Source organism: Pithys albifrons, chromosome 16, assembly GCF_047495875.1.
Source record: "Pithys albifrons albifrons isolate INPA30051 chromosome 16, PitAlb_v1, whole genome shotgun sequence".
Taxonomy (NCBI): domain Eukaryota; kingdom Metazoa; phylum Chordata; class Aves; order Passeriformes; family Thamnophilidae; genus Pithys; species Pithys albifrons.
Window position 1 is genome coordinate 11,150,722 of NC_092473.1, and position 12,847 is coordinate 11,163,568.

General features: G+C 40.3%; 1 protein-coding gene across 2 annotated transcripts in view; it reads right to left on the reverse strand.

Annotated features, from left to right (window-relative positions):
• The window catches only part of PRKAR1B (protein kinase cAMP-dependent type I regulatory subunit beta), a 93,423-nt gene that overhangs the window by 31,153 nt on the left and 49,423 nt on the right, over window positions 1-12,847 (reverse strand). For both annotated transcript variants that reach the window (XM_071570713.1, XM_071570712.1), the window contains exons 5-7: window positions 10,185-10,246; window positions 9,390-9,436; window positions 1,489-1,647 (exon numbers count right to left, since the gene is read on the reverse strand). In XM_071570713.1, coding sequence (XP_071426814.1) covers window positions 1,489-1,647; window positions 9,390-9,436; window positions 10,185-10,246 — 268 coding nt within the window. The remainder of the gene's footprint in view (window positions 1-1,488; window positions 1,648-9,389; window positions 9,437-10,184; window positions 10,247-12,847) is intronic.

Here is a 12,847-nt window from a genome sequence, read left to right on the forward strand (position 1 = left end):
CTTAAAAAGCCAAGGAATATGTGTCTTGTCCTGACATTTATTTTCCTCCTACATTCCTTCTCTTTTGCATTTTGGATTCTTCTTCATAGCACAGGTTCACCACAGCAGTTATCCCAGACACCCTTCCATTACCTCCATATAGGACATGGGACAAATACATTGGATGTGCCTCTTAAATCTCTTTAGAAATTCTCCTGATCGATATTTTAGAAATATCTTTTATAAATACTCTGCCTGCTTCCCTGCACTGGGAAGCTTTCAAAACTATTCACCCTGCTTACCCACGAGAGAGAAACAGATATTTCTCATCATTATTCCTCTGTTTTGTCTTGGAGCCATCAGGCTGAATATTTTGGAATAGAGTAAATTTCCATCAGATGTGCTCTCCTAGATGTCAGTGTGTATTTTGTTTATGTGACACAGAACTCAGCCCATGAAATACAGAATGAACACCAGCAATGATCACACAGACATCCAATAGGATAAATAAAGATCACTCTTACACTCTGTTGCTTAAGAAACTAATCATTTAAGTGTAAAATCTACTCAATTCCTTTTCTAATTTTTCTGTTTTCATGACATCCACTGGAAATATAGATAATCTCAAAATGCCCACTCCTTTATTAGTCTGAGAAAATAGTGTCATTTCCTTCAGATCAGAATGGAACAATGCAGCTTTTAGAAAAAAAGTCCTATTGAGAAAGAAGCTTTACATAGTTATGTCTGTTAATTATCAAAAAGAAAGGAAGATTTCATGGAGAAGGAAGATATGCACATGGACATTGGAAACAAACTCATAAAAAAGTTATGACTTTGCTGAAGTTAATTATCTGTCAAAGTTTCCATTATAAACTCACCACTCAAGAACCAACATCAAATCCATAAGCTCACACACACCCCAGGTGCCACAAAGTCTGTTGAGCTTTGCTGCAGGGATGAGGGAGTTTGAAAGGAGCAGAGCAATGAATCATTAGCAGGGACTCTCCAGCTCCCATCCCATGGTACATGTGGCTGAGTGCTGGTTAATGCAGGGGGAGGGCACAGTCCAACCAGGACTTCTTTACTATTTTAGTGGAGCTGGGTTTACTTTCTATCACCTGCTTTGAGGAATATAGCACAAGTTCAGACAGAGACTTCACAGGCAAGGGGTGCTGCTGAGAGACATTTCAAGGCTCAGGATAAGGAGAGGATTTGAGTAGTCATGGTGGCTCTTTGAGGCCTCCTGAGGTTTTCATTCATGTATAACAGTTATGCATAATGTTATTCAGTTGAATTTCTGACTCAGCCTCTTTCTGCTGAATCCTGTCCCCTTTTCTTTCAGTTCACTTAGTTCAGTTACTCAATGTTTGTGTCATGTCCGCTCTCTTTTGTGTAGAAGCACAGACTGCACAGCCTTCTATCACCAGAGTACTCTGAACACAGAAGTGCTGGCGCTACAAAAGAAAGTAAAAAATAACTCCATAGACAAGCCCTTCTCAATAAACTTACCATGAGAATGCGTCTGTAGCTGTCTCTGTCAATGCCCCAGAGCTTCAGGTCTGTCTTGGCCTTGACAGTGGCAGCCCGTGGTGTTCCATAGATCAGCGCCAGCTCCCCGAAGCTGCCTCCTTCCCCAATGCTGGTGACCCACTCCCCGTTGACATAAACCTACCAGAGCACAAGACAAAACAAGAAGTAAGAGCAGTCTGGGGGCTGAGTTGCAGTTCTCCTACTGCCAGTTACCTAAAAGGCTGTCAGCAATTTCCTTTCTAATTGTCAGTGCTGGGGACACAGAGGGAAAACAAGAGTGTCGCACTTTCTGCAGTTGGTCCCCAAAGAGGGCAACAACCTGTTCTGTGGACAGAATTTCAAGTTGTCTTGCTTCAGTACAATGACTGTATTTACTCTCCAAGTTTTCAGCTCCCATGGTTAACTGGCATCACATTTTCCCTCTTGTGTTCAAGGCTCAGGCAGTCAACAAGCAGAACTGTCACAACTTTGGCTTTTTATTAACACTGTCAGACTTGAAAGGAAGGAGATTTGTTGATATGTGTAATGAGGGCTGCTGAAAAGCATCACGGCCATGAAATGAAAAACAGTCAAAACAAGGAAATATCTCTTGAAAAGAAACATTTTTTTTTCTTCCCTAAGCCTAGTGCCTCCAACCACCATTTAAATATAACTATCTCCTTCTCCCTTAGTGAAGACAACTGAGTGCTTTGGACTTGAGAAGCTCTTTGCAGAATTATCCTTTGTTTTTATCATCAGCTCTACAGAACTGTGACCCACAGTGTGTTTAGGTAACTCTTGGAACATGGTATGGTTCAGTGCCACTCTCACTATATTTTTCCTGGATTATGTTTAATTCAAGAAGAATTCCTACTCTTGAGTGCTATGTGAAACCTTCACTAGAGGAAGGGGCCTGGTGCAGGTGCCTTCCACTGGGCTGGATTTTCCTCTCTGCTCAAGGACAATAAAGCTCATGAGACATGACAGTGTATGCAAAGGCTGGTGTGGACTGTGCATTCTACAGCTTGCTGCTGCAAACAACACAATAAACCCTTTTAATTCTGTTAATGTGTCTGTGAGTTTGGAGGGAAGGAAAGCCTGGGTGCTTATACCCTGTGCAGAATATATCCCAATCTGTTACAGACCAGTAACAGCAGAAATCAACAATTAATTGCATTTGTTTGGAAGTTCTGTGAAGAAAAATAATATGAAGAAAATAGGAAGGTATCCTCATCTTAAGCAGAAAAGTATTGCAAAGGCAAAGATCATCACCTAACACCAATTACTGAGTAATGAACTAGCAGGTTTTAAAAAATACATGAATTGGAGCTGTGTTCAAGCTGGGCATGAGAAAAGATGGTGACCAAAATAAATGAACTGTGGTCAAAATTCAACAACCTGTCAGCATTAATTTATTTCTACTCTCATTTTATGATGAAAAGGCATATTACAAAATACAGCTGGATTCAAACCCAATTTCTCTTCACAATATTCAATTAAGATTTGCTCCATCTCCTACTGAGGTCAGTGAAATGCTGGTTCAGTAGGAGATAAATGAGGCCACAGAGCAGTTCAGCTGATCAAGAGACCTCTTGAGTATCAGCTGAAAAGGAGCAGCATTAGCATCATTGCTGAACTCCAGGGAATGTGGTGGCTCCTGGTGCTCCTGGAACATCAAGGGGCTGAAAACTAAAGGGTAAAAATAATCCCAAACAAGCAGGTGGTAGCAGACTGCCAAGAAACAGCTCAAGCCACAAAAGGTATAGCTTCATTTCTTCACCATGACAGAATGAATGTCACACAGGAAAATATCACACAAGAGAATAGCAACAACCTTTCCTTTCAAACTTTTGGACTCACTACTGAAAGAAAACCTCACAGAACATTGAATCTAGTTTTAATTCTCCTCATGATGAAAAAATGAAAGCAAAAAAAAAAAAAAGAAATTTTTTAAAAAGCCAAGCAAACCCAAGCACTTTGTTGGTGAAACAAGCAAGTAATTCTGAAGCTCCTGGATTTTTTTTTTTTGTGTGTGAGAGAAGCAGGAGAAATGGATGAATAAAACAAGGACTCTGAAAGGCTTGTAACATAATGAGAATGTATAAACATTTCTAAACTCTATTAATTCATTGCAAAATTGTCCAGATGCATATTTGACTGTAGGGAAACCTTCCTAGTGTGGGAATTTCATTGGATGGACTCAGGGTTTGCTACAGCACAGTAATCCATGTGTTCCCAGTAAAAAGTCTCAGGGATGATGGCAAAAATCTAATAACGCCAATGAGTTTTGGGACCACATCCTGAATGTCAACTGACATGGTACCCTTGACTCTTTTTTAGCACATCAAAAATACATGTGTTTCTATATGTTCTTTTGTTGAAAAACACAGACTTTGTTATTGCAGAAAGGTCTGAATTATAAGCAGGAAATAAAACTCATTCCAACACATATTTTTCAAGCAATATGGTGGCACTTCTGTTAAAGCAGCAGGCAGGGTGTGACTGCAGCCCAGAGAAGGGAATTACACTGGTAAAACTCAACTTTGAGCAAGTGAAGGATGGACATTTAATGCTGCACAGTTGTTATAAAAAGAGGCTACTACTCTGCTCTAAGACTCCTTTAATTTTGCTGTCTTCCTTGACAAGGCTCTTCAAAACATGTTTGACATCTCGCCTTGAACAGTTTATGCAAATGGTCATTCGTCCACCCTGAGGGTGTCAGGTTCAAAGTACTCTGAGGTGAAACCAAATCACTGATCTGACAGTCTTTGGGCCCAGCATTCACTCCCCCAATAAAAATGTCATTTTGAATATCGATCTCTGAAAGAGAAAACAGCTTGAGAGTAAGAAGGAAAACCATTGCACCATTCTCTGCAAAGGCCTAAGTCAACAATCAACTTTTGTCTTTATGATGAAGTTAAAGTGCACTGATGGCACACTACAAAGCCATCCTGCCCTCTAACAGAGTTCAGAACCCTTTAAAAGAGATTTTAGAAAAAGAAGTAGAAAGGAAAGTAGCTCTGTTCGTAAGGTGTGGGAAGCAAAGCTATTTTAGGCTCAGAACAGCTTATGAAAGCCAATGTTATATGGCAGCAGCTCAGATGATCTCCTTATTTATCCTAAAAAATGCTGGGCTGAGGTTTTGGCTCAGCCAGTTTTAGGCATCTGTGAACTCTCCCCAAAGTGGCAAGTACATAAATGAATTAGTCCTAATTGTCACCTGACCTGTCAATCACAGCTCTGTAAGAGCTGGAACCTTCTCTCATGCAGCTGAAGAGGAAAGCAGAACTTCAGATGCCTAAATAAGACCAAGTCCTTAGAGCCACCTACTTTCCACAGATCAAAAGTACTTTACATGCCTATTGTAGTATGAACTCTGCAGTTTTTGCAGGTTTGAGAATCACACAACTTGGTTCATGTCATTATTTCTTAGGAAGCAAATGGGAAAAATCTCCTGTGGAACACCAGTAGTTCCTTTCTTCACAGGCTGTGATATCCATGGGCACCGACTGTGAGAGAAGATCAGAGCCATACAACGCGCAATGCAACAGGAATGGATCTCAGCCTCACTGGTCTTCATGTTCTTCAGAGATGCAGAAAAGGACTTTGCCCTGAGCAGTGATGCAGCCATTTTACTTTGAAGGCAGGATATGAATGTCTGTCTCTGAGCTGCCCTGGAAATTTATCTTTCTTTTAATTTGTATTGTTGATTTCAAGTTAATTTCTACCCCCCCCCCTTTTTTTTTTTTTGCTGCCCCTTTCTGATCTCTGTGGACAATCAAATTTGTTCCAGGCATTGCAACTCTTACATCTTAAACCCCTCCCTTGGATCTGTTTGCAATTTGTGTTTTGTGTCTTGTCAAGACTTAATATTTGTTATCCAAACAAGAAGATGAGTTTTATTTATTCTTGGAAAAATAAACAAGCCTTAGACAAGAAGGGTATTTATATGTGGGTAGTTTTATCAAATAAAGACAGTGTTTTATTTGTAGTTTGAATTTGAATATATAAACTTGGAGACTGCCTTAAGAATTCTTAAAAATTCAAGTTGAAAAACTCCCAACTTTTAAATGTTCTGCTTCAAATTTCTATTTGAAATTAAAATCATTGATGATGGAAGAATTCAAGCCAGAAGCAATCTATAGAATCTACCCATAAAATATAACCAGTTTTAAAATCCAGCAGTATTCTCACATAAAAAAGATCCCATTTTCATCTTTGTATATACAAATCAGACAGTTTGTATATACAAATAAGGGCTTCAAGAAGATTTGACCTACAATCAAGAGATAATTTTATTTATTGTCCACAATACTTTTAAAGAGCTTCACATGGAGATTTATACAGTAAATACAGAACCTACTTTTAAAAAAACACTGAAAAGTTTTCATTTTGATTTTCACCATACTACAGTTCGGCTGCTGTTGTTTTACAAGAAGAAAACCTGAGAATGCCTGTAGAGAAAGTTGCTGTGACACTAAATAGAATAGGAAGTTGCTGAGTCTAAAAAAAAGACATCTGTTTGAAAAGAGTAGTCGGCAGTGCTTTTTAAAGTAAAAAATGTGAGGTTACGAGATTAAAATAACAAACAGGAAGTAATTTTATATTTAGAAATATGGATTAGAGATTTTTGCAAGTCATATTTTAGCAGGTACTTTCAACATCTTTACTGGAAACTGTAATTAAAGCTCTGCCAGCTACTTTTTGGCACACGTTCCCATTTGTCTGAGCAGGAAAGCTTCCAGTAGACAATTGACCTCTAAGACTTCAAAGTTTGTGCCATCATCTACCTAGTGAACATTTTACCCATCTGCAGGGACAGGTCATGAGTTAACAATTCTCCTCAACCCTGATGTGCTCAGGAGGAAGACTGTGACTGATAACGTGATAATGTCCTTTCTCACCCAGTGCCAGATTTGGTCAAAGTATACCTGATTTGTGCAATACAGGATATGAGAGGAAAACCTCAGCTTTTCCATGACCCACCTCTTTCTGATTCTAAAATTCTTTCTTTTACATAGAAAAATTTGTGCCCTTCCCTTGGCCCACAGTCCATGTCCGATGTGCTTCCCAATGGAAGGGTTTGGAGTCTCCTTTGTTTGATCATGGTAATACCAAGAAGAAAATGTATAGATACTTTATTCTGGGTTATCAGGGCTTGTTCACACTCTAAGAAGATGTAAGAGGTAAATGTTATTATACTAAAAATAATTTATTGTACTTCTAATTTGACTCATACTGTTTTGTAAGGGAAAATATTAGAAAGCTCTTACTTGCTCTTTGGGTTGGCTATGCCAAAAGTCCAGCAAAAATTACTTTTAAATGCTGCAGCTTTTTAAACTCAAAACACCACACACTGACTTTGTTATTCTCACTTTATTAGTGGTTTCTGTTTGGTTTTGGTTGCTTGGTCGACAGATTTTATTGGGGGTTTTTTTCAGTTTTGCCATGACTTTTTTCCGGGGGTAGGAATTTTGTGATGGCATTTGCAACCTCCTTCATGTGTATCTTTGCATGTGCACAGAAAATCTGTGTGCTTATCATTCATGATGCTCTCAGATTAAACAGCCCTTGAATCCACCCCTCCTGGAATACCTGCCACTTCCAAGGAGATCAGGGAAGTAATGACAGCAGAGAGCCTGGCCAGGGGTTAAAGCCTCCATGCACATGCCAACACCAGCTGAACCAGGCAGAAAATGGCTCGAGGCTCCAAGTCTCAGGGTCAATTGTCTACACTCCAAGTTGCTTTTTTTCATGGAGAAGTGTGGAAGTGTGCCAAAAAACTCTCTGGCAAGGCTTAAATGAACTGCAGCTCGCTTACTAGAGGTCTGGAGTTCCTTCAGACAACAAGGACTTGAGCAGTTCTGCCCAGAAAGTAGAAGGACTCCTTTGGGGAGCACTAGATACACTGTGATAGTGCAGGCCCAAAGGGCCTGGGAGCTGCTGCCTACACTGGAGCAAGTTAGTATGGACTAATGGCCCTGGGACAGACTTGCTCTGGAGAGGAAAATGGGATCATCTCCCTGCAGCTTCCCAGCAGGGCAGTTCATGTAAGGAACTCCTGTAGCTACCAGGGTGTAGCTTCTGGACAAGCAAAATGCCCTGGGCCTTAAACAGCATCTTGCACTGGAATTCAGGGTGTGTTTTGGCCAAAGTTTTAGGAAAAGCTCAGGAAGGAGAAAGCACCGAGCTGAGGAGATGGGGGGACCAGGGCTAAGGTGCAGCAGGATGAAGTGAAACAGCAGGAGAGCTGGTCACAAAAGACTTTGGCAAGACTTACATGGTCAGGAGCTTTGGTCGTCTCTGGAATAAGCTCAGTCCAAATTACATTTTTAAGTCTTGTCAGGAAGTATTTCTCCCAGAGGTCATGTCTCTACATGTGTCTGAGAAGTATCAGGATGGCATTACGTGGATCTGTCCATTTTGATCTGTCCTAGCAGCTATAGGCTGATTTTAGGGGATTAGGGATTGAGAATGTCCATGAAATCAAAGGTACAGTCCACTCAATGAAACCCCATTTTGTCAGTGCTTTGGAAGAGCAATATGTGCATATGGAATAATATCTCTTTTGCAATTAATTGCTAGGGGTTGCTGACTGTTTTCAGATGTCATTCAATCCCTCACTATCTCTGAGTCAAAGGCTGAAGAAAGCTTTCCTAAAGGTTCTGAGTGAGGACAAATTATTTTTAAAGAGGATTAATCTATAACTTCAACATGTGCATTTGCGAGTGTTTGTCGGTCTGACTCAGAGCCAGTGAACTCATTAAGCTCCCTATCAGTCCCTGACCAATTATTTTAAAACTAAATTTTAACACTGTTCTATAAATATTGCTCTTTTATTTTCTGGCCCTGTGGATGTGGCAATGTTTGCTACTGAGACGTACATCTGATAGGAACAGTGAGTCAGACGGATTTCCTGAGGAGCAACTTCCAGAGGCAGAGGCAGCATGTGAGGTTTCTCAATTCCCAACAATACCAATTAGATGGTCTCCTCACACAAACAGACTGCTAAAAAAAATAACTTTCACTAAAATAACTCTATGCCTCCTGCCTGGGTTTAAAATAAATCACCTTCTTCTTTAAATATGCCAAACAAAACTCACGTGGGCATTCTGAAGAGTAAAGTTGCTAATGAGCAATCCTGTCCTACCCAACAACTGTGAATATGTAAGATGTGTGTAGGAACTTGTAGCAAAACTGCAAAAGGGTGAGTTTCATACAGAATAAAAACGATAAGAGGTGAATAGTTTATGATTTGGAAGGCAGGTTTAGAAAGAAGCTTCTTTTCAAAGACTTGCTGATTAAACCACTGTGTTCTCCTGCAAATATTTTGTGGTCTAACAGATCACTTTGCACTTATAATAATCCTTGCTTTATTAATATCCTGCATTGTTCATATATTTGGGGCTAATTTTAAAAGCAAATTAAGGTTTCTAAGATGAAACTCACTGCCTGAGGCTGTATCTCAATTTGTGAAAAAAAACCAAAAAAACAAAAACCAAACAACACATGAGCTAAGCTAACTGATTAAAGAAAATATTTTCCTTGTGGCTGATCTAAACCCTCGAGTGCATTCCAGCATGGTGGCCTGCTCTGCCAAAGACTGCACACCTCCAGGTGTGGTTAGGGCTCTGAAGATAATGTCATTTGCTTGGGTTTGATACCATATTTTCCTGCTCAGAATGGACAAACAAGCCAGGATGTAAAACATGCCAATTTTAAAATTATGAACAAATGACTTAACACAACAAAAGCAGAGTAATGAAACAAAAGCTGTGAAATCTAGTTCAAGAAGAAAGGAGTCAGAACCACAGCACATGGCTGGCTCAAGCTGCGTGCCAAAGCACACAGTTTTATTACGAAGCTTCAAAATAAATATTGTACTGCAAGAGTGTACTTACATCCACCTCGCCTTGGTCAATCACATAGAAGTTGTCTCCTTCATCACCTGGAAGCAAAATACAAAAGGTGATTGTTTCCTGAAGGTCTGCCAAGCTATTCAATAACTTCCTGTCCCTGTATTTAATCCCGTACATATTTGCACAGGTTTGTACACCAGATTACTTACAGAGAGATTAATTTTCTGAAACATCTTTGCCTATTTGCCTTCATAAATCAAAGTATCGCTCTGATTTCTTGCTATTAATATCTTTCAATTGCATTAATTTACCTCTTTTGATTGATTCAACACTTCATTCAGTGTAAACACACAAGATAATATAGCCTGAGGGTAATGGAGTCCTCCACAACGTGCTGCAGGCATGCAGGTAAGTTGCCAAGTGTGATAACTCTGATACAGCACAATGAGGTGTTGAATATTCCCAACAACCATAAAAATATTTTCCATCTCTAATTACTCTCAGCTAGCCTGTGCCACCCTTATGCATTCTGAGCTAGGGTTTACTTCCTGACTATCTTCAGCTAAGGAATGAAGAGTTTAATTTGAGTGCCATTTATCTACATTTAACTGTAGCACTTTGAAACTCTGGAGAGGTACTAGTGTGGTTTTGTAGGAGACCTCTGTATGTGCAGCAAAAGACCTGCAGCTGTGAACTTAACATATATCTGCACACTCAGATGCTTCTGGAATATGGTCATTCTTCCCATTAAGCAAAGAGGGTGAAATCTCAAATAGTGAGATGTGAATTATACAACCTTAGCAAACATAAAGGAGGAAAGATGACAGGAAGCATTACCCTGTTGTATGACTGTCTCTCCTGCAATGTGTGTGACAGGGAACATGGCATCGAATATGTCACTGAAAAAAAAAAAGCATTTATTAATAAATCAGACCTATTTCTTATCTAGCCAGTAAACCTACCTTGGTTGTTTACTTAGCCTTCATTAGCAGATTTTGCAGAAAACAAAAAGGAAAATTTTAGCTGTAATTGGAAAGTGAATCCCTGCTTGGCAAGGAATCAAAATAACTAGTTATGCACAAGCTGTGGTTTAAAACTAAGCGAGACCATTATTCAGTGCGTGCTATTTTGAAAGAACTCCTGAATTATATGCAGAAAGGCACTTCTTACAGCCCTGCATAAACTAGTCAGCCTGAGTATTGCCCTGTCTAAGCTGAGAGACTTCAGATTTCAGCTGTGATGGGTCTGTGTCCCAGCAGTGATTGCCAGATGCCCAAACAGGAGCTCTCCTCCTCTGAACATCTGGCCTCACAGTTACAAGCAAAACCTGTTCCACAGTACAGAACACACTTGGAAAGGTAGATGGCTCTAAATTAATGCAGCATAAGGGCTGGCAGGAGATTGCACTCTCAGAGCAGAAGAGGCCAAACTCTGAAAATCTCAGTGAATTGCTTGTGAGAAGGGAATCTGAGCGATGCTACAGAAAGAGGGGAGCTGCAGAAGAGCCTTGTGCTCATTAATCACGGCTGAATTACACACCTTGCCATGTCTCCAGCACACTGTCACATAGCCTTAAAAGGCCAGGCAGAGCAGTAAGGACGGGAACACACCCTGCACCAACACTTTGGGCAACTTGCCCAAATCCAGTCCTTTGTTTATTGAGGGAGACAGCAGGCTCTGTGGAGCCAGGGCTTCCTTTCCCCACATCAGATTTTGGGGAACTTATTTTCAGAAGCATGAACCACATCAAGACGGGCGCTCCCCACCTCTCTTCCGCTCCTATGCATCAGTCTCAAGCGCCAAAGGAAATAGCTCCCCAACACAAACAAAAGGCAGCAAGAGGAAATTGTTAACTAGCCTCTTCCCGGGTCTGGCCAGGAATGGTCCATCCAGGGACCACCACCAACAGCAGCAAGACGAAACACTTCAGCTTGGAATGGAGCAAAGTACTCACAATCATAACAGAGCACAATCAGTGAGGAAACCCAAAATCTTCATCAATATAGCCAGAAGATCAGCAAACAAACCCATGAAATCTATGCTACATTTCAATGCCTTATATGGGAAATGCATATTGTAAAATCCCATTATTAGCTTATTTCCTGTTCAAATGTTCCAGACTTTATTCAGGCTCAGTTCTAGGAAATGTTTCACTTCTAAGTTCAAATTGCTCATGTCTTTCCTCTTTAGGAGTCTGAATGTTTTTGCTCAGTATCATAGCTCTGTGTCAGCACTGTTTGTAGGAGAACTGGGGGATTTCAAACCAGGTACCTCCCTGCACCTGCAACGGATGCTCAGCCATGACCTATATATAACAAAATTATATATTTTACCCCTGTTGTTTCATCAGGCCCACTCTGTGCTATTCCTACTCACATTCAGGAAACACCTCCACCACGGATACAAAACCTGCTCCAATGCATCAAAGAGAAACCTCTTTCTCACCTTGTTCTGAGCACCAATGCAAAGATCTATAATAAATTGCTTTGAAAAGTCTATGGACCATATTCTTAAATCCACTAAACTCTTTTTTGTGGTCTTAGATGGGTTCAGCATTTCCCCAGGTCAAGGGACTACTCTGTTGGCAGAAAGCATCTGCTCAGTATAGACAAATCTCTGGAGCTGGTCCCTGAGCCAACCCTCCACCTAGACCTGAGATTCCAGTGAGATGGGGGAAGCCACCACGCTGGCTGGTGCTGATCTGGAACAGCCACCAAGGGACTTTGTCCATGAGGCAAGTCAAGTTGTTTTGCAGCAGCTCTGGGACCTGGGAATTCAGTATGACAGAGGCTCATTTGCCTCCCTGTAGTTTCCCCTTGGCTGTGCTGGGGCACCTCACCAAGCTCTGAGAACAGCCCTGCAGTCTGCAGAAAATTTATTGAGGAAAAGGCACTCTGTGTAGAGAAGAAAGTCTTCAATGTGAAAGATGCAAAAATAGGTACAACAGAGTGAATATCAATATCCAAACCAAAATGTGCTGTTGGAACAAACTTGGAAACCACTTTTTTTGTTTGTTTTTAAACAGAAATACAGAGGAAATAGCTACACAGTTTCACCCTTTCATCCTTGTTTTATTCCTGTATTTTATTTATAACTTAACAAACAGTGCCCAATAAATTATGTATAGCACTGCACCCTTCTCCTAAATGTTCCACACTTCACTTATACACCACCTTTTTTTATCAAAAAAAACCCTCTTTAAAACTCACAGACTAAAACTTTCAGCTGACAGTGCAATGAACCCAAAGTCTATTAGCAGCAATAGCAGGTTTACACTAATATTCTTCTGTATAGTAGAATTTAGGTGTAAATATTCTAACACCCCATATATGATGGGGTGAAGTCAATCTTATTTCAATGAAGATTTAATCTTAAAAGACCAAAACTTGGATTTTTAAAGAGATCTTTGAAAGGACATATCATCCAACATTAGTCTGAATTACACAGGAACACACAGACATACAAGGTACCCAAAATAGTGGTGATGTTGATTTACAACT